This window comes from Catharus ustulatus, chromosome Z (assembly GCF_009819885.2).
Source record: "Catharus ustulatus isolate bCatUst1 chromosome Z, bCatUst1.pri.v2, whole genome shotgun sequence".
NCBI classification, from domain to species: Eukaryota; Metazoa; Chordata; class Aves; order Passeriformes; family Turdidae; genus Catharus; species Catharus ustulatus.
In genome coordinates this window covers 28,822,380-28,844,654 of record NC_046262.2, presented here as the reverse complement: position 1 = coordinate 28,844,654, position 22,275 = coordinate 28,822,380, and the positions used below count along the sequence as shown (strand labels likewise).

General features: G+C 36.2%; 1 protein-coding gene across 5 annotated transcripts in view; it reads right to left on the bottom strand.

The window, feature by feature from the left end:
• Nucleotides 1-22,275, bottom strand: part of KDM4C (lysine demethylase 4C) — a 256,853-nt gene that overhangs the window by 217,914 nt on the left and 16,664 nt on the right. For all 5 annotated transcript variants that reach the window (XR_004420744.2, XM_033085582.1, XM_033085584.1 and 2 more), the window contains exons 3-6: nucleotides 21,682-21,857; nucleotides 18,851-18,965; nucleotides 10,705-10,898; nucleotides 2,241-2,290 (exon numbers count right to left, since the gene is read on the bottom strand). Coding sequence is in view for 4 of the 5 variants with exons in the window: in XM_033085582.1 (XP_032941473.1) it covers nucleotides 2,241-2,290; nucleotides 10,705-10,898; nucleotides 18,851-18,965; nucleotides 21,682-21,857 (535 nt within the window). In the remaining variant the exon portion in view is untranslated. The remainder of the gene's footprint in view (nucleotides 1-2,240; nucleotides 2,291-10,704; nucleotides 10,899-18,850; nucleotides 18,966-21,681; nucleotides 21,858-22,275) is intronic.

Below are 22,275 nucleotides of genomic sequence, written 5' to 3'. Positions count from 1 at the left end.
ACAATAACTTTTTGGTCACCTTGCCCACGCCAGTCACCACAAGTCTTTATCATACCCCCTCCCCTTTATTTACCCTCCTTCTCATTGAAAGCTAGAGTTTACTAGCAATTATGAAAATAAAAAGGCAATTTTTTCAACAGTCCTAGTGTCCATCTGAAACTTTTCCAATTCTCTACTTCTACTCTTTTATCATTTATTGAAAAACTGATTTATTGAATCATTCTAAGTCAGTGTCCATTGCCCAGACTACAACTTCGTTTGCCAGTGAAAACCAAACAAAGTGTACAGAGTTCTGCACTTTGCATTGGGAAAAGACATTGGAAAGCAAAGAAAATGAGTGACAACTTTTTCAAATGAAACTATGACAAAATTTAGGAACAGGAAGCTTAATTTTTCAGGTTGAAATCTGTTTTCTTGAGACATGCTTTTAAGACTGGAAGTTCACAGGTCTCTACTTTCATATCTTTAAGTGCAATAGTTTTATAATAGCTCAGAAAAAGAATCATGCACCCATACACTAAGGAAAAAAAATTATATGAAAACAAAATGTACACAAATTTTTAGAATTTTGTCCTGATACAAGATCTAATTATGAACTTTCAATAGCATTCCTTTCCTCTAATTCCATTTCATTAAGCACTCCATTCCATAATTCCTTTAATAGTTATTAACAAGCTATAAAACATAGGCTGCTAGGCCAAGAAACATCCCTAATTATTCCCATGTTCATAATTTGCACTCTTAATTCAGAAAGAAAAATAGAGGTACAGTGTTACTGAAAAGAAAACAAATTACTGAGTGAGAATCCTTCTACAGACTAGCAATTTTTATCCCTTAGACTGCAACCTTACTACCATATCTCTGTTCCTTCTCCCAAACATTTCTGCCACCTCTAAATGGCAAAAGTCAGTACATGCTTCACCTAAAGGGGATCTATAAGCCTGCTCAATAATCAGAAAGCTCCTAACTTAGTGTTTCTACACTTTGTCTGCTTACGCCTTCACAGAAACACTAACCTAACTCTATCTTCTACCCAACCATGAATTTCAATGGAACTTTTGGAGACTTATCTGTCTTCAATATTTCTATCTCTGCACCAAATCTGGGTAAGAAGATTCAAAAAGCTGCTAATGAAAAGAAGCTAGGACAAGAAAGAGCAAGGGCACAGAGGAGACAAAGATATTAGTAATGAAAATCTAATAAACAACAAAATACTAAGCCTCATTTTCATAAGTTTCTCCAAGCTTAAAATTCCAGTACAAAATAAAGTGCTAAGAGAAACAAACAAAAAAACCCAAAACAAAAGAACCACTTTACAGTAATTTCACGAATACAAGCCGCACATATTTGACTAAGATTTTGCTCCTAAACCGGAAATGCGGCTAATACTCAGGAGCGGTTAATATGTGAATAATTTTCTGACATTTATAACCTCAGAAGTGCCAGCCAGAGTGCCGAGCCAAGCTGCTGCAAAGTCGGCATTTTGCGATTGTTACAAATTGCTACTCTGTTGCACCGCGGGTGGAGCCTGGCTGCCTGCAGGCAGCATGGGGGGCAGGGAGAGAGGCAGGAGAGCTCTCTCCTTCCCTCCTCCACCACAGCCCGGGGGAGAGACGGGGGGGCCCGCGCTGCCATTGCCGCGGCTCGGGGAGGAGAGGGGGGACCCGGGTCGCCACTGCCGCGGCTCTGGGAGGCAGCGGGTGGCTCCGTCCCCGCCCGCCGCCGCGGGAGCGGGGGGGGCTCCGTCCCTGCCTGCCACCACAGGGCAGCGCCGGGCTGGGGTGACCGAGCCCAGTGGCAGCGGCGGCCGGCCCCCAGTGGCCCCGCCGAGCGGCAGCGCCGGGCTGGGCTACCTGGCCCCGTCAGCAGCCCCTAGCGGGCCGAGCCTGCACAGCCTTAGCTGAGCCAGTAAACCCCGCCCTGCCGCCATTCTGTTACTATTTGGCAACTTTGTTGCATGCGGGTACTCGCTGCGAACGACAGAGCGGCTTACATTCAGGTGTGGTTTATTTATGGACAAAAAACGAAATATTTGCCAACACCCAGAGATGCAGCTTATACTCAGTGCGGCTTGTATTCATGAATTTACTGTAATTCTTAAGAATTCCTCAGGGCAATAATACTGTAGACACAACATCAAGTAATAAAACAGTAGGTGAGTTAAGAACAATGTTTCTCACTTTCCTCAACAAGGGTTGTCCTTCAAACACCATACATTATGAAAATATTGGAAATCCTACCTTGAGCTAGTCTTTCAAGCCGTTTCCCATGCTCCGGAGGAATAGCATACCTAAAATTCATAAAAAGAAAAGGATGAAATGCTTAAAGACATAATTATTACATAATAACTAAAAGTCACCGCTTACGTATGACAAATACCTAACAATACAGAAGCTAGAAAGATTAAAGACTGAAAAATTACCCAGAAAAAAAATATACCAACATCTAAGGAAAAAATACAGACATTGGGTTTTGGGGGCCAGGGATTGAGAAAAATCTTAGCTTATTTCTAGTTTATACATTTTATTATGTACTTCCAAAATGTTATATGCACTATTTAAATTCAAGCACATTGACAATACTTGATATTATCACATCACCACAATTAAAAAAGAAACATTTTATTTTTCCAAATGAAATGAAAAAATGTAAAATAAGTCTAATTTATACAAGTTTAATTTCTTTGAATTTTAGTATACTTCATAAGATGCAAGGGTTCAACAGAAAAATATTAGCATTAAACATCTCTATTATTTCCCATAGCAAAAGTTGTGGAATAAAAGGGTTACTTGCCCTTGTAGAATCATTACAATCAGAGTTTTAAATTATTAAAGAGATAGACTTTCTTTAATTTCTAGAACTGTACATATCTTAGAAATCCGTGGTTCTTACCATAATCTGATTTTTTTAAAAAATTCCTCATGCTACCTGCAACATTTCAGTAAAAATACAAAAGAACATATTATTTTTTATGTTCACTGCAGCCAAAAAATAGAAAAGTATTGAAAAGTTGTTTCATTTCTGCTTCTCTTCATTATTAACATATTTACTGTACTTCATGGACTTACTGGATGTTTTAATTGGATTTAACATAAAAAGGATTTATAATTGACTTTAACTGCTTTAATATGCGATATAATCGGCTTTTGTTTCAGTTTAATGTTGCAATAACACTGGTTTGATTCTTCTCTATTAAAAAATATGATTCAGAAAAGAAGAAAATGTATATTCAGCTGTACAAGATAGTCCAAATCCACACTGTTAAACTAAGTAAACAGAGAGCCTTTTACTACGCTGTGAATATATTTCATTCATCTATCCTGAGAACTCACTCAGAAAAACAAGCAATAAACATCCATCAAGTTATTTGCACACATACTGAAATTTTACAGTTTTACTCTATTGCAACTGAAACACCTGCATAGAAGGAAGATCACTACATAAGTCAGTGCTCTGTAAGTGAAACACATGCATACTGACAACCCACTAAAAATGGTATTAAACAAAGAGACTTTCAGCTTACTACGCTCAGTGTTTGCAGACTTAATCAGAATTTTGCTGTCTCACAAAAATGCACTTTGGTCCTCTCCATTTGTACTTCCAAAGTGTTTGTGATTGTTTTTCACTCCATATTACATATGTACTAGTGTACCCATACCAATCTAAATGATGTTTGCCCTCCTTCACGCTCTATTGGAGAAAAATGCTATGTACGGCATGATATACTGTACATAGTCTTTAAATACACAACTCCATAAAGCAGAACATGAACAGATACTGTTTATGTCTAACAAAAAACCTCAAAACTAGATACTGTACTTTGCTTTGACTCTAATTGAACTGGTGTTCCTCCTAAATGTTAATCCTTCAAAAGTACATGTTATAAAATTTAATAATATGCAGCCAAGCGCTTCCATTTGTACAAAACATGTCAATATTATAAAAATGCAAACATCAAATGAGCTCTCAGTAAGTCTTTTGGAAAGACAGTGCACGATGTAACTGGACTACAACTATCTATTTAGATGTTTTAAGTAAATATCATCAGGGGTTTTTTCAAAATTAATCGTATTCATTGGTTTTCTAATTGCAATAGACAACTTTCAACACTCACATTACATCAAAATGATGCTATCTAACTCCAGGCACTGAAGATCAGAATCATGTGACCTTTTTATCAGCAACTGATTTGATCTATTATCTATTTAGGTGGTTCATATTTATTAGATATAAAACTGATACCTTTTTAAAATATAAACAGATTTAAGTTTTAAAAACTTAATTTAGGAAGTTAATACATTTTTGGTTTTGAGATGAGAAATTTGAAAGTCCATTGACACCTACTATGTTCCTACTCAATCTAAATACAGTAATTTCACGACTATAAGGCGCACCCTTTTGACTAAAAGTTTTCCCCGAATCCGGAAGTGCGCCTTATAGTCCGGTGCGCCTTATCCGATGTACAAAGTTCAGAAATTTGCGAACCCGTATGTGCGAGCTGCGAGCTGAGCTGGGAACCACGGGAGCCGCGGCCGGCGGGCAGGGGAAACTGGGAACCGGTGTGGCCACTGGTCAGGGAGAAGTGGGGGTAAGTGGCGCGGCCGTGGGGAAGCGCCAGGAAGAGGTGAAAAAGCACTGTGGGAAAGTGCCAGGAAGCAACGAAAAAGCATCGCGGGAAAGTGCCGAGAAGCAGCGAAAAAGCACCGCGGGAAAGCAGTGAAAAAGTGCCATGGGAAAGCACCGAAAAGCGGTGAAAAAGGAGCAAAAAAACGCCGCGGGAAAGCGCATAAAAAGCAGGGAAAAAGAGCCCCGGGAAAGCACCAAAAAGTGGCGAGAAAGCGCCATGGGAAAGTGGCGAAAAAAGTGCTGCGGAAAAGTGGCAAAAAGTAGCAAAAAAGCAATGTGAAAAAGCGCAGAAAAGCGGTGAAAAAGCACCGTGAAAAAGTGGTGAAAAAGCAGTGAAAAAGCGCCCCAGGAAAGTACTGAAAAGCGGCGAAAAAGCGCCGTGGGAAAGCGTGGAAAAGCGGCGAAAAAGTGGCGAAAAAGTGCCGCGGGAAAGTGGTGAAAAAGTGCCGCGGGAAAGTACCGAAAAGCGGCGAAAAAGTGCCCTGGGAAAGCACCAAAAAGCAGCGAAAAAACGCCACAGGAAAGCGCAGATAAGCAGCGAAAAAGCACCAGGGGAAAGCATGGAAAAGTGGCGAAAAAGGGCCGTGGAAAGCACCGGAAAGCGGTGAAAAAGCGTTGCAATAAAGCGTGGAAAAGCGGCAAAAAGGCGCCGTGGAAAAGCGGCAAAAAGGCGCCATGGAAAAGCGACAAAAAGGTGCCATGGAAAAGCGGCGAAAAGTGCCACGGGAAAGCACCGAAAAGCAGCAAAAAAGCACCGCGGGAAAGCACTGAAAAGCAGCGAAAAAGCAGTAAAAAAGTGCTGCGAAAAAGTGGCGAAAAAGCGCTGCAGGAAAGCACTGAGAAGTGGCAGAAAAGCGCTGTGGAAAAGCAGCGAAAAAGGGCAGCTGGAAAGCACTGAAAAGCTATGAAAAAGCGCCTCGCGAAAGCACCGAGAAGTGACGAAAAAGCGCCGCAGGAAAGTGCCGAAAAGCAGCGAAAAATTGCCGTAGGAAAGCGGTGAAAAAGCGACGAAAAAGCGACAAGAAAGCGCCGCGGAAAAGCGGCGAAAAAGCACCGCGGGAAAGCGCTGAGAAGCGGCGCCACCGCCAGCCGAGGGGAAGCTGGGACGCAGCGCGGGCCGCGCAGTGGGAGCCAGGAGCCGTGAGCCGTGCCAGACCGCACCAGGGGCGAGCGGGAGTGCCGGGGCCCGCTGCACAGGGAGGGCACCTGGGGCTGCGTTTAAAGGCTACACCGATCTTTGAAAAATGTTTGCAAATCGAGTGGCTGCCAGTAATTCATTCCTTTGTTGTGCGCCGCACAGCTCCTCTCTGCAAAATAATAGTGCGCCTTATAGTCCAGTGCGCCTTATATGATCAACAAAGTTGTGAAAGTTGCCGACTCCCAGGGGGTGCGCCTTATGGTCATGAAATTACTGTATTTTAAGAAAACATCCTCTTCCACAAGGGAAAAACAAAACAAACAAATAAAATTTCCCCTTCCTTCAGATTCCTGAGCAAAGTTCTTCCACTTTGTGAAGAACATTGAAACTAGCAAATGATTGCTCTGTTTCAAGCACAATTACCCATTTGAGCTGCTGACAAACCACCATACTATTTGAATACAGACACCTTTTCACAAACAGAATCCCTGTTTGATTACAGGCATCTCTGTGACTCATAATATTTCTAATTTTTATAACAGCTTTCAACAAGACCAATCCTAGTGGAAGCTTTATACTTTTATTTCAATTTCTGCCACACAGGTTTGACTTCTCTGTAGTTTTCTGTGTCTATTTTGTTTCCTAGACATAGAATGTAACTAGGAACTATGTCTGTAAAATCAGTGGTATATACAACTTTTGCAACGGTACCAAGACTCTTCAACTTATGCTGAACTCTGTACCACCTGGCCAGATTTTGACTAGCTTTTATCAGTGCTGATCACACTGAAAGTTCTATTAATCCTTCCTCAGAAGGCCCTGTAAGGACCTAGCTGAGACTGTAAATCCATTTGCCTTATTGCCATAATTATTCTTAAATCATACAATGTTAATTAGCATCAGTCTAAGTATGTTTTTACTTCATCTTTTTTGTCTATAATTTTGTCTAAAACTGATATCAGAATGCCATCCATTTTTATCCCATCATACTCATAACCCCATAACTATTTCCCTGCTACTGGTATTCAAATCTGAAAGCCTTCACATGAAATGTTTCAAAGACTTCCACAACTCCTGCTGTGTAACTTCCTGATTTTTGCACCTAATTAAGCAAGATGAAAAGCTGTTGGTACACATTCTACACTGGCAAATCCACAAAAACAGATTTTAGTCACGGCAATCAAGAGGTAACAATAATGTTGCTCACAGTATAAATTTTAGGCAACCCAGAGATCAGATTTCTTGCCATCCTATATCCACTGGAATCATGAAGAGAAATCCTGAACTTAAACCCCTGCTTTATTTTGATCATCACAATAGATTTATTTCCTCTTACAACCTAAGTAAATTTCCAGGTCCAGTCTAACCCTCCTAATGCATCTAATATTGGCTGTCTAAGCATTCTCTCTCTAACAATCTGATCTCTTTTTCTTGATATGGTCACAAAGATGGAACCATCTTCTTTTTCTGTAGTATTTATTTCTGTTACTTTATGACTGACCAACCCTGCAAGACATTTTGTGATTTACGAAAGACATTACTAAACAGGAGAGTTTTTTAATCTAATGTATTGTCTCTTGTCATTTTTAGTCTTCAGAAAAGCTAGGAAGCAAGGATCAGATGGAATGTCACAGAAAATGTATAAATTGATGTGTAAATTATTGTTTGTATCATAATGCAAGTTTTCACTGTGTACCTTTCAAGGGAAAGTAAAAACCTAGTTTTTACTAGAGAAGAATTCAGGTCTTTACCATCAAATATAAAAAGTGAACAAAATGAGCACAATATTTTTAAATACTACTTTCTAAAGTAAAATAATATATTCTCTACACATCTTATCTTCTTTAAAATAAAATCGAAAAATAATTGTCCTATTATTATTATTATATTTTAAATACCCACAGTGCCATGAAAATAATTAATTTCTGCCTTCTTAAGAAATACTTCCTTATATTCATTATTATTCTTCTTCAATAAGATTTCTATCATCTCAACACTTAAAAAATTCAACACCACTGTTGTTCATGAGTCAGGTAATCAGAACAAAGACTAAGCCTTGCTTTCAGATACTTAAACCCAGAACTATTTTTAAAAAATGTGAATGTCTTACTTAGATTTTTTTTCATTTATAAAATTACAACATTAATTGAAGCATAATACAAGGATATAGTACATATATTAATAGTATAGTATTTCTACTAGTAACAAAAATCTGGTCTTTGCTAAGCATTAATTCTCAAGAGCACCCTAAAAGTTTAACGTTACAAAACTCCTCAAATTATTACACAAAACAAAAATGAATTATCTTAAGACCTATCCCCCTGAAGCAATAATTACAACAAATGAAAATATTTAACGACAAATGCCAGAGTGAAGAAGTTTTTTATATTAGTAAGTGGTTTATAAATACCATTAGAAATATGTCAAAATCAAGAGATAACTGAATTAATAAGCAGCACACTATCAATCACACCAATGGTTTGTCTTGCTAATACAACTTTTTCTAAGAAACTGAGATGTAAAATGAGGTACCATCTTCAAGGTACCTTTCCCCTCAGAATGCAAAGAGAAAACTGTAGTAAGAATTATTGCCTAATAGCAAGTAATTGTAAGCATCTTTCCAGCAAATTATTTTCCCACCACACCTCAATCTCTTTTGCCCTTATATTATTCTATTTCAGGGCTTTTAAGTTTCTTCTTCTTTTTCAAAATATTTTCTCTTTAGTATATTTTTGCAAGATAAAGAAAAATCTCTAAAATGAATGTATATATTACATAACACATATTAGTGTTACCCAACCATATACATTAACATCAGAACTGCCGTAATTCTGATTTCTTGAGTTATCAGACATACTTTTCTCCCATGTTTAATACGAGGCAGTCAACAAAGGAATCAGTATACATAACACAGAAATAGAGACTTCTCTGCATAACTCTCAAAGTGTGAAGTGTAAGAAGTAATGCAGGTTAACCTAAGCCTAAACACTGCTGAAAACTTCAAATTCTATAATGACTTCTACAGCAGTTAGACTCAGCTGCTATCCCCAAGTTCTAATTGTGGTTCTCATAAGGAAATGGTGGTCCTTTCACAATTCAGAGAAAACACACTGCATGTTAGTTTTCCAAAAGACCAATGCGTCTGTCTTGAAGAACCACATATATAAGCAGTAAAATCCAAGAACATGTATTATTCTGTATGTCAGGTTGTTTGGTTTCACTAAGGATTGTGAAATCAGTTAAATTCAACTGATTTTGTCAAATCAGTTGAATTAAAGAACACACAAGATCTTTAGCATCTGTATCAAAAGATTCAGCTCCTGCCCCACTTTCTTGAAGAAAATATTATACCACCATTACATTAACATGACACATTTTACTGATAAATTAACTTTGCATAAATTATTGCAGCATTCCCCCAGTAAAAGGCATATGTGTAACATCACAGAAATCTTTAGTTGTCTTTTGTTCAGCTTTTTTTATAATGCTGCATTTCTTAAAAGTATGGGCCAATATGGTACTGAAAATGAATTTGTATCCACGATTATTTCTTGAAAATATGAAGAAGTCAATGTTTAATGATTTTGTTCATTACAAGCATAAACAAGTATCAGTAAACTTGAAAAGTATTTATCCTTTATCAACTCATGGCCTCCTTCAAAAATACTTAAAGAAACTTTCCTAGCTCCTTCCCATTGTATCTAAGGACTTCAGAGTTTAAGTTCTCTACTCTTTGGAATTTCACAATATGCAGTGAGTTTTTCTTCAAACAGCACTTTTTAAATTCCTGAGAAGAAAAACAACTTTATGCAACCATCTTTACTTACATATTACTTACAATTGTCCTATCATCTTGGAACATTCTTGAATCACCTACCTTTACATCCATTTTTAAAAGGTTAACAAGATTTTCTGTATGTTTAATTCTATGAAAGAAGCAATTTCATATACATATATATGTATACCTATATACAATTATCAATTTCAAACATGGACCTGCTTTGCTACAGTAAGTGGTATTCACCTTCTGTGACCTAAGAGCTCCATCACATAAGCAAAGCAGGTAAACACAGAGTAATTATCTATGACCAAACATCTGACCAATTAACCACACTCACAGTATAAATACATGATAGGTATTTTAATTTTGTATGGGTATAAAAAAAGTGATGTTTGATGGAATTACAAGCTACAATTTTCTGTCCAAGTTTGGATGACTAGAAACTACCAGAATTGAACTATGCATAACTTATCTTTTACATATTTTTCCAATGCTTTTACACTCTCTTCAGAGGTATTCCGAAAAAAAAAGATTTCATGAACAAAAGGAATCTATTTTTCTTATATACTTGAGATACGTGTATATCACAATGTGTTAAACCAAATTGTCTGTTAAGGACGTTCAACCAAAAATCTAGTATTATGGAGGACAGCAGAAGTTTCATACGCAGGAAGTACCTTTAGCTCCGAATCTTACCTCGTACAAGTCCAGCTGAGTTAACAGTACAGAATATGACTCTGATTCAAAAAAAGCAATTTACTTTTATTGTACAGATAAAAGTAAATTTTGTACAAATACAAAATATGGTGGGTAGTCCCAAAAGGCAACAGAACCAAAGAAACTTCAAAGATTTCAAAGAGCTCTTTCAGAAGTTCCTCAAATAGTCTTGGGGCTCCCAAAACATTATGCTTCTCATATTGTATCTTTCAAATACTTTTCTGTTGAATTCAAATAAGTCTTATGTACTTATCTGTCTTTCCCTTTAAAATAAAATAATACATAATGTTATTTCATAGCATTCTGAGCTTAAAAAAACTCACCGAACTACTCTTACATTTTTAGTAATGTTTACCATTGTCAATCATAACTCATCGGTTTGGTTCAGACAGCTGAAATAAACAGAAATCATCTTAAAACAAAAAAAAAAAAATTAACTTGCCATGACTTTGGCTCCCCAAAATGGAGATAATTAATACTGTAGAGATCCATGTCTTCAGTGTGCCACGCAAATGTTGTTTTCCACATGCCAAAATAAAGATACGGTGTATTTACACCCTCAATAGAAATTCCACACTCTTCTCCTACAACATCCAATATTGTATTAAGATGGGCAATATTCCATTCCTCAATACCCTGAAAAAGACACATAATAAAAACATTACTAAGCATATAAAGCAATGCAATTTTATATAACAGTCCCAGCCAAAAGATACACACTTGATGTAGCCTTTCAAAAGACAGTCTGTTCATACGTATTTGTAAGGACTTTAGAAGACAGCTGGAGAAAAATTTTCTTGACCTTAGTAAGTATTAGATCATGTTATAAGTCTGAGATGTTCAGAGCAGAGAACACAAGTTCCTATCTGGTTTACAACTTTATATCAAATCTAATTTGGATTGAAACACCATACACCGTACTTGATACAAATAGGTACACAAAAGTTAGAAATAATAGCTGCAGACAAGACCTTCAGTGAGTTGATAGCTGGAAGCCACTAACTTTCACAGGACCTATCTATGCTTTTTCATTACTTACAAAGTAATAGCAAATAGCACAAGAATGGTTTAAAAATTATTTCACATGCATAAATTTACCATGACTCTGGAAAGTATAAAAACTAAAATGATCACTTCAGATGTATTGTATTTCTAATCATTATGATGTACTACATAAGAAATATAAAAAAGGAGAAATCTATTTATTTCAGGGGATTTAAGCTATTTCCCTATGTTATTGCCCATAAAATTTGTATATTAAAAGTCATTCAGAAAGCAATATATGTATTTTTTGTTGCACTTCAGATTCAACTGCAAACTGCAATTCTAATTCCAGGTAATACAGCATGTAAGAGACAGTATAACCCAGATCAAAGCTACAAAATTGAAGAGAAAAAATTAGACTTCATTATAACAGCAATTATTAGCACCTCCAGGGAAGACATTAGCTGGCACTCAAGCAGTCAGAAAACCAAGAAATATAATCAAAACTATTAAAAACTCGATTCAGACAAGTTTTACTGGGAAGACAGCCTCTAAGCACACTCCTAACCATGAACTGCTCTGCCCAACACCCCATTACTGAACCTACAGTTCTGCTAATCTCACTGGGGCACAAACTGGTAGCAGACTGCAGTCCTGATGTAGTTCATTAAGACTAAGTATGATGATATTTAATAGCTGGGCAGCTGGAGTAGAAAGAATACAGGTTAAATCAAGAAGTAATGAAAATTTAATACTCTCAGTTTTCATTTGTTTTTGGAGATTTTTATGTCATGCATGTTATTTACGAAGCAGGTAGAATTGATAGACAAGAAGGTAAGATCTGTAAAACGTTCAGACTTCCCATTGAACAAGCACTTCTAACCACCTGCTTTGACTATTTCTCTTACTAAGAAGTACTAAGTTATTTGGAATTTAACAAATTAATAAATGATGTTTTTAAATTATTTCATTTCAGACAGCATTATTTCTTCTAAAATGGAATGCACAATGGAATGCACAAATGCATTAGTGAAACATAAAGGCACTTGAAATTTAAAAAGTAAAAAAAATAATAAAATTTATATCCTAATAAAAGAAATAAAAATCTGATTTCAAAAGAGTAGATGCTGGTAAAATCTGCACCTTTCAAATATAAAAAAGTGGCAGTTTTTGAAAATAAAAAATCTGAAGCAATAATTTTTAGGTAATAAGTCCTCAAATTAATTTACAAATTTTTTTTTTAAATCACATGAAATTTATCTCTGCTTACAAATTGTGCAGTTCATTTGGAGAAACAAATTTATACAGCAAACTAAGAGTAATGATTCAACCACAGATGAATATACAGGATTAGAAGAAAACAATAAATACTTGTAAAAATCAGCTGTAATCAGTTACCCTGTCAGTGGCCAAACAGTGTAAGTACTGCAGCAACTTGCACTTGAAGATTTCTTCAGACAGAAAATGGTTATCTTTCTATTTAATATTATTCCATGGACTTTTTTACCCATTATTCATCCCATGGCAACTTTTCACCCATATAAGCATCTAGCCACCCTAACATCCTGAAATCTTAGTCTTCTACTAAGAATTAAGTAATAACTAAGAGAATTTTTATTTTTATTTTAACAACACATCTCATTGCTACACATTCTGTTAAGTTGTATCACAACTAGTCACCAAGCAAACTCCTAGTGATTTGTCCTCAAACAAAAGCAACTCCTATCATGGAGCTCAATCCTAGAACAAATAACTTCAAAATACAAAACATACCAAATAAACAATCCACAACTTCCACACTCAAGATAAATGACCTACTTCCTTTTCCTAAAGACTATTTTGGACAAGTGTTCTTAGCTTAATAGGAAATGCTCACTGAAACTGGCAAAACCACTAAAATCACAGAGATTCATTTCACCTCCTCCTACATTCCCTAGGTTTAAAACAATAAATCAATTTCATATTTACGCCCAGACTGTTACAAGTAATTATTACAAATTATTATTAAAGATGTTACTTTACCTTAAAGATCGTTTTTTAATAGTCAAAAACATTAAGTAAAATGCTTGCACGATTTTAAAGCAAAATATTTATTATTACTTTTACAGTAGTTGTATAGCTGGTTTTAGACATAGCACTTGCAATGCACACTAAAAGGTGCATTTTTAATAGGTCATTACATACCCATACCTATACTTCTCAAATTTTAAGTGTATTTTTGCAGGTTATGTGTATTTAATAACAATTGTTAGAACAGCAGTATGTATATTACTTGACCATGACATATATCTGGTAGTTTCTTACAAATACAAATACATTTAGACATTATAATCTATACAGTATTAGGAAAATAGAAAATATTTATTCTCCTCAGAATATCACAATACTATCAGAATTTTATAATAATTTCAAAGGAATATGTCAAGATACTATTTCAATTTATCCACATTTGTGATGGTACATTTTTTAAAGAACATCTGCCATCACTGACAACTGTACCACACCATCCTATACCTAAAAAAATTTTACTTTTCAGTGGTTTTCCTTCTATAAGATAACAGGCTCACCAATTATGGTCATTGCTATGCACATTACACTTACCTTGCATTTCCCTAGAGAAATACTGTAAGGTACATAGTAGTTTACATAGAGGCCACTATTCCAATCTTCATTCATTGTGAAGGTGATTCAAACTTAGTGTAAATTACTATCAAGAGTTTTATTACTCTTAACAGCCTTTGCATCTGCTTTTAATGCAATGCAGAGACAAAGTGGGACACTTGACAAGCATTTCTCATCTAAACACCTGCACACTTTGGAAGGATCCATTGCTTTCCCAAAGGCACAAAGAATAATGTTTATCTCAGCACATTGGTAAAAAGTGAAGTTCACAGCTGAAAGCTCTGACCTCTTTGCAAGTAAGAATAAAACAGCTTCAAGGCAACAATTTTTTATTAATTTTTTAAAGTACTTAAAAAAGTGACTTGATGCTAGTCTTTTCTTTACTTAAACCAGTCAACACTGTCATGAACATTATTTCTGTATGTATACATTATTACACACAATCCTTTTTTAGTATTTTATTTTTCCTTTGATTATCCCACAGCTTCATTTCAATACTAATCTGGCAAACAAAACATCAGTTGCACAACTAAGACTGAATAGCCCTTATGACTGACTGCAACAACTCAAAAAATGGAGTATGAAACCTAATTAAGAGAAAAAGTGGAAAGGAACATGACAAAGATTAGAGAAAAATTTGTGCTTGGTAGCCCACTCCTCTCTCCACATAACCATTCACTCACACCAATGAATACAATAAAGCTACTGATAGGCTTTTACTGCGCTTGAAAGTCATTAAAACAGAGGAAGGAAAATGCTATGGACAAAACCTCTACACCATAAACACACAGATTAGAAAATACAAACATCCTCCCTCATTAGATTGTTTTTACTTATCATCATTTCTAAGGATATAGTCATTGCTTTTTAAGTACCCCTTTAAAGGGTGGGTAAGTAGATTCTTTGGAAATCACACTAGAACCTAAATTACTGCTCACATCGATCTCAACTATGAGTAGATCACAGAAAAAGGACATTATAGAATAGAAGGAATAGAATAATTTAGGTTGGAAAAGACCTTCAAGATCATGAAAAAACTTTATTAATTTGGCTCTGCTAAGGCTAACCCATGTCCCCAAGCACCATACCTACAGGTCTTCAAAATATGCTCAGGAATGGTGACACAGCTAGGCTTCCCTAAGCAAGCCTGCCCCAGCGATTGGTATTATTTCCTTTCCACAAAAAACCATTTCCTAAAATCCAAAGTAAACCTTCCAATCGGCACAACTTGAGGCAGTTTACTTTAGTCCTGTTGTTGGTTGCCTTGGAGAAAAGACCAACCCCCACCTGGCTACAACATCCTTTCAAGCAGCTGTAGAGAGTGATAATGTCCCTCCTGAGCCTCCTCTCCTCCAGGTTAAACAACCCCAGCTCCCTCAGCTACTCCTTATAGGAGTTTTACTCCAGATGCTTCACCAGTTCTACTGCCTTTCTCTGGACATGCCTTCTTGGCCACCTGGGTACTGCTGGCTCATGTTCAGCTGCTGTCAGCAGCACCCCCAGGTCCTTTTCCTCTGGGCAGCTTTGCAGCCACTCTGCCCCAGCCTGTGGCACTGCCTGGGGTTGTTGTGACCCAAGGGTAGGGCAAAGTCCTTGGCCTTGTTGAGCCTCATGCAGTTGTCCTTAGCCCACAGATCCATCCTATCCAGATCCCCCTGAAGTCTTCCCACCCTCCAGCAGAGCAACATCGCACTCAATTTGGTATCCTCTGCAAACTGACTGAGGGTGCACTCAAATATCATGTATGCTCCTCACACCTTATGCATGGTACAAGGTAAGCATTAGGAATTGTCTTATTAGGAGAAATAAAACTAAGAGGAGAAAAATGAAAGTAAAGTGTGTCTTTCAGACAGCAGCTGAGGAGAGTGGTGAGAGACAGAAAACCGTATTTATTCATGCTTCTTCCAAACTTGGCTTTTCTCTGCAGAATAGCAGATGCCATTGTCAGCACTGAAGTCAGACATGTATAAGGACTCCTTATAAACTTTAAATTGGTCAGTTTTCTTTGGAACGTTTTTTGAAACCAGGAAGATGGCCCCCCTCATCAGTAGGTAGATCAGTCCACATTGGGATCATGCCTTTTCTAGTCACCTACACAGTCATTCTTCTACAAAGCTCTGCCATTGAATGTAACAGCAACTAGAATGCAAATAACACAGAGTAATATTTCCACCAAACCTTAAACTATACAGAATTTATTTTCTATAAAGCACTACAATGTGCACAAACACTTGTTTTCATAGACTATTTGCTTATTTGTGAAGACTTAATCTGAGTTCAAAGCCGTAAAATAATCATAAAGACAGTCCACATTCTGGAATAATCCAAATATTACAAGAGTAAACTTGAACCATTGATAGTAGTTGTTAGACTTCAAAGTATGTACTTATAGCTTTGTTTCTTTATTTCTTTGCTTTCATTTGGGTTTTCTATTTGTTTTCTGTGGTCTTTTTCTGTTTTATGTAATGCAGCCTTTAGAAAATTTTGCCCCATCTTCCAAACCCCCCAGAACCTATCATCCTGTGGTCTAAAATAGCAAATACTACAAAATCTATAATCTCTCTGGCACAATGACAACAAGATGGGTGTTGGATTCCATAAATAACATTTCTTAAATTATCTAAATAGTAAAAATTAAGGCTCCATCATGCTTTGGATACAAATATCTCAAAATAAAATTGACTGTCACTAAGTGGAAAAGAAAATGTAATTGGTAAACTGTTAAACTGATATACAGAGCACAGCAGTATTTCTTATTAGTTTTGACAGCACACATAAACGTATGTATCACATTTTCCTTACGTTCCTAGTAGTTGTTACCTGGAATTCTGTCAGACATTTACCTCAAGTGTAACATCTGTAACACACCGTTTTTATCAATATGTATTTTGTAAAAAGTAAGCACTTGTTGTTTCTTGCAAATAGGCTACCATGACAAATTAATCCCACCATACACTTTCTCCTAAATGCAGCCCAAAATGTGAGTGATTTGTATTCATCTCCTTTCCCCAAATAATCACAATCCTGAAGGAAATTGAATGAAGACATGAAAACAACCTCCAATTTCAAAAATCAAAAAGATCCTTCTTAATATTATCTTCGAGCACTAGAACATGAAAAATATTGTTGAGCAAGTACACCATCTGCTGGCCAAAAATTAACTGCAGCAAAATTATTCTGAGAGACAACATTTTGATCAGTGGATCATAACCTTCTCACCAACATTTTGGTATACCAGAGTATATTCCTTCTTTTCCTCTATATACCAAGCGGGCTGTACACCAGCACCTGGCTGTCACATTAAGTGCTCAATCTGTTCACATTTCTAAATGTCAACTCCTTTCACTAACATTTTTAAATTACACCCATTTTATTATAGGCATCAAGGTTTCTTTATTATATCTTTTATTGCTTTCTTTCCCAGTTACTGCAATTTTCAGTGCTTTGTTTCCTTCTCCTATGCACTTACATCTGAGTTAGGATCCCTAAATGCTGCTTTTCTCACTTCTCTCCTTGCTTTTCTTTGACCTCCCTTCCTCATCTTCCCAAGAGTGTAATTCAGTAAGAAGGAAATCTCTGACCTTCCCTTTGACCAGTCAGCACTCTCAAATTGCATATTATTGCATTCATTCTCTTTTCCTTGAAAACATTGCTCATGCAAGAGTAAACTAAGATACTAAACACGAAAAACAACACAATCCAAAAAAAGCGTACATTTGTAAAAATTATATCATAAGGCATTATCTGCCAACAATAAAGGCACAAAGATCAAAGAAGAAAAAGGGCAAGCTTCTATTTCTTGAAACACTGTTTTTCTATGCCTCGTGTTGGTCTTCACAAAGCAACAACCATCTAGAATGTCTCTCCACAGAAACATTCTTAATTAGACTCTCCAATTATTTTCTAAGTGATTTCCTAAAGTAACTATGGACACACAAAAGCATTTGAACTTGCCTTCTCTAAACAACATACCATTGGACATTCTTAGGTATCTTTCAAAGATCACATAACTCAGTGCAAAAACTGAATTGCCTTCAGCGATATTGGCTTTATTGGTATTTACTGGTATTCATCTCTAGACAGTCTTCAACTTGTCGTCTGTGAAGAACCTTGCAACACTAGGAGAGCCTCAGACCATCTGCCACGGCAAAATCATACTTTTTTTTCTAATGATTGGAAAAGGCAGTTACTCAGAACATTAAATAAACCAATAATTTCACATAGGGTATCTTATTTTCATACAAGTTTGTCCTGTACCTTTTAAATCCTCAAATTTTTTCTGAAGTGCTAACATTTCTTCTCTTAGTCTCATTACTTAAATAATCCTGTAGAAATCTAGTTCCTGTCTTACTTACATAGCCTAACTGATATCAATGGATATTCCATAATTCTTTGGATAATGAGATCTGTTTTAAGAGTCCCTTTGTTATCCATGGAGATCTTGGCAAGTAACCAGCAAAATTAATTTCCTTAGGAAATTTTAATTTCATCTGTTTTAATTGAAAGGTAAGCAATATGAGTAAGTACATTTCCAGGAAACTACAGACATTCCAAGTATGAAATACAGCTACCAATATTCCTCAGTGAAAGAGATATAAAATGTTCATCATTTAATTATAAAGTAAAACTTAGTTAAAATATCCTCAATTCCCACAGATACACACAGGAAACACACATACTAGAATGTTAACAAACAATTAAATAAGTAGGAAGGAATCTCAGAGTTCTGGAGAGTTCGAAGTGAAGAAAGGGAAGAGTCATGATCAGGAAGAGTGGCAATATCCTACTGTCTAAGGACAGAACTGTCTGACTCTTGCAGATGTAGAGATAATTTCAACCTTGCTTGGAGGCTTTAAACAGTAACACAAAGATTTCAAAAAATTTCAAGATTCTCAGTCACAAAGTAAGAGTGTATCCTCTAAGTAGAGTACCCTTTAAAACAGGGCTGGAAGGGATAAACTTCATAAAAAAACTATGCATACTTCATCATAAATGCTCCCATTGATATCTGCTCCATAAATTGGTGCGACAAAAGTCAAGTTCTTCCAGTATTTACGCTCCAGATCTTCATAGTCTACATATCTTGGAGTGCGGTATCTGCAGAGAAAGAGGTAGGCAAAGGTTCATCACTGTCTGTCAACAACTGCCTTCACAATGGCCCATGCTTCTAAACCTCCAAGACGAAGTCACTGTATTTCAAATTCTCTGAAACAGAAGAACCACCAGATGTCCCATATTCTTAACCATACCATGGAAACCTCCTACATGACAGCTACAGTAACTTAAGTCATCCACCAACTCACACAACATTTGCTTCAGTCTCCAGCAGCAAATCAGCCCATGAACCAGCCACACTTAGGCTAAGCCCCTCCCTTTTATTTCTCTTCCTTAAAGACACATATGGAAAACATAATTAACAAGTATTTATTGTTTTCCTACCTCACTACCAGCTCTGAAAAGACTCAGATAAAGGTGTTGTACAAGCTTGTCTCAGAACAATGCAAACTAACTCAGCCATGCAGCCCTCAAAGGCAAAACCAATACTTTCTTCTCTTCTTCCTGCCCCAGAAAAGCCTTTCAAGAAAACCTGTTGTTTCAAACAGCTGATATAAAAAAAATGCTACGATGCAGAGAAAAGAAGTACTTAAAGGAACTTTTTACTCCTTTATAACAGCACAAGATACATAACACACACTTATATGCTTAAATATACTTATGCAAAAGGTTACTCATGTAACCTTTCAAAATCTTGTGGGAACACAACACAAGCACACGATCATAGAAACATCTATCAACAGCTTTGCCTTAGGATCCTTTGTCAAACCTCTGTACTTCCATATTTAAGTCTTCAGAAAAGAAAACTTACTCCCCCATTACTGCGACTCTGAGACCTACAGTTTCATAGTAGAACTGCCAGTATGTTACAGTTTAACGACTTGAAAGAAAATCAAAACATACAACACGGAGACCAAGTACATTTACATAATGTAATAACTCTGAACAGAGATAAAAGACAAATTAGCAAAACACATCTTAACTAAAGTAGATTGTATTTCTGTTGGGCCCTGAGTAACATGCACACATGAACTCATTGATTACAGGATGCAAACACGCTCCTATTTCCCACAGGTCAAGTAGAGAAGCACTTTGGTTCATTGGTGAGCTGCAAATGTCTAAACAAATAAAAGATGAAGTGCATTAGACTGAGTACACATGATCCTTTCAAAGGATCAAAGGATCAAATCAGCTATGATTTAATTTAGATGTTCATGGCCCTTCTCTCTTACCCAAAGGAAACAGATAATATCCTAATGCTAAAAAAAAAAGTCTTTAACAGAGAAGTCTTCTCCTTTAAGGAACAAAATTAATGTAATGGGAGAACAGAGCCTCTCTCAAACCTGACAGTTTAAGAAATACCAACTGCAGTAAGAGCATCATAGAATGTTATGTGACATTTTCACCAGAGCAGTGACAACTATTTGGAAAGACCTATGGCTAGTAATAGAGAGGAAGTCCTCCCAACTGTTTTACATTTGCATATGAAATTAAGTTGTCATCTGATTTCAGTAAAAACAATAAAAATTCCAACCAGAAACACTTCCAAAATTCATTCCATGATGAACATAATAAATTTAACAAGCACATACTAAAAACTTCCCAGCATTTCTGCATTAATTAACTATTTTAAGAAATTAGTGTATTTCAATTTATTAGGGGGTTAATAAATGTAAACTTTAACATCTATGAAAAAGTATTATTGAAAATTACATCAGATACCATATAGGTCTTATGATTTACTCTCACCTCTAGTATTTACTAAACAAATCATTTCAAGAACCACAAAATAGGTTCCCATTTCCAATTACCAGAGACAGAATACTGTGCGCTAAACTTAATTTTGCACAAGTAATATATACATGCTATTCATTGTGACCGGTGAGGAAAAAAGAGGTTGTTAGTTTTCCACAATCATGAAGGCATGGATCCTATGGAACATTTGCTAAAGAGCCTCTTTAAAAGCTTTACATGTCCTAGTTTTTTTCGATCTTGACAACAGCTTCTATTCTTACACTTAATTTCTTAATTAACCTATAATAGAAACTTGCCTTCAAAGTATGGCAGTATTACCTTCCCACATTCAAATATCATTTCTTTCTAAGACCCTTTGACTCATCTTCCAGAAACTACTTCCACTCAGTTCTGAGAAGACAGTCAAGTAAAATATATTCTTTTTATGTGGCCAAAATGACAGGCAAGAACTCATTCTATCAATTCCCTCTTCTTGAAATGCTCAACAATTTGAAACATTTCAGTACACTACTCAGCCCTTCTTTCCCCTCCACCCCATAATATCCATCTTGCCATAACCATAACGCTGACATTCACTAGATACCATTGAGTTTTCTTAGATTAACGCAAAAGCTTCTGGATTGGTTATAAAAGATATCACAGTTTTCAGAATTACATGGTGATAGGCCATTCTAGTATCTAGGAATTAAATATTAATAGGTGTAATCAAATTAAAACTCAGATACATATCTCTATTATCTTCACTATTTTCTACATCTTCTGGAAGATAAAGCAAAAAAGGTAGACAAGAAAGCATCATGTCTCTGGTTTTTCAGATGCTTTCTTGCTACCATGGTATCAGAAGCTTTCAACAACCTAAAGAAAAACAATATTCATATCGTGGTACCCTTCCATACCTTGAGAGACAGGTAAAAAAAGTGAAAGAAATCACTTGCCTTGCATAATTCAAAGAAACCACAACATGTGAAGATAATTATTTGTCTTACTAAGCAAGAGCACATACTTGTCACTGTTGGCCAGCTGCTTGAACTCCTTCACTGTCATGGGCTTTTTCTGAATATTGTACTGTGTGAAAAGTCCAGACTGGCCAGTGACCATCTGTTGAATTGGAGCAGGAATCACTAAATCCTCAATATCATCATAATGTTTTCTTGGCTTCCATTCCTTTGGTGGGATAACCTTTAAATTCAGGAAACAGAAGAGAACATTACAGTTGCAATAACTATTCAAAATATCCTGGAAAAAAGTTGAAAGGACAGTTGAATATGCCCACATGACCAAAGGAACATTTGCACACCAGCTGTTTCACATTAACTGATACTGTAAGTGCTCCTAGACAATGTAGAAGCCCATTCAAAATACAGTATCAATTCACAAGAAGCAACTCACCAATCTACAGCAATTCATAAACAACTGTGCAAAAATACACATTTATAGTAACAGTTGACAAATTTTTTACAATCAGAAAGCCTTAAAATTGACAAATAGTTTGCAATCCATTACATCATATATGTTCAGTGTTAAAAAATATGTGGATGTTGCATTTGGAAATACAGTTTAGAGGTGAACATGTAGGTGCTAAGTCAAAAGTTGGACT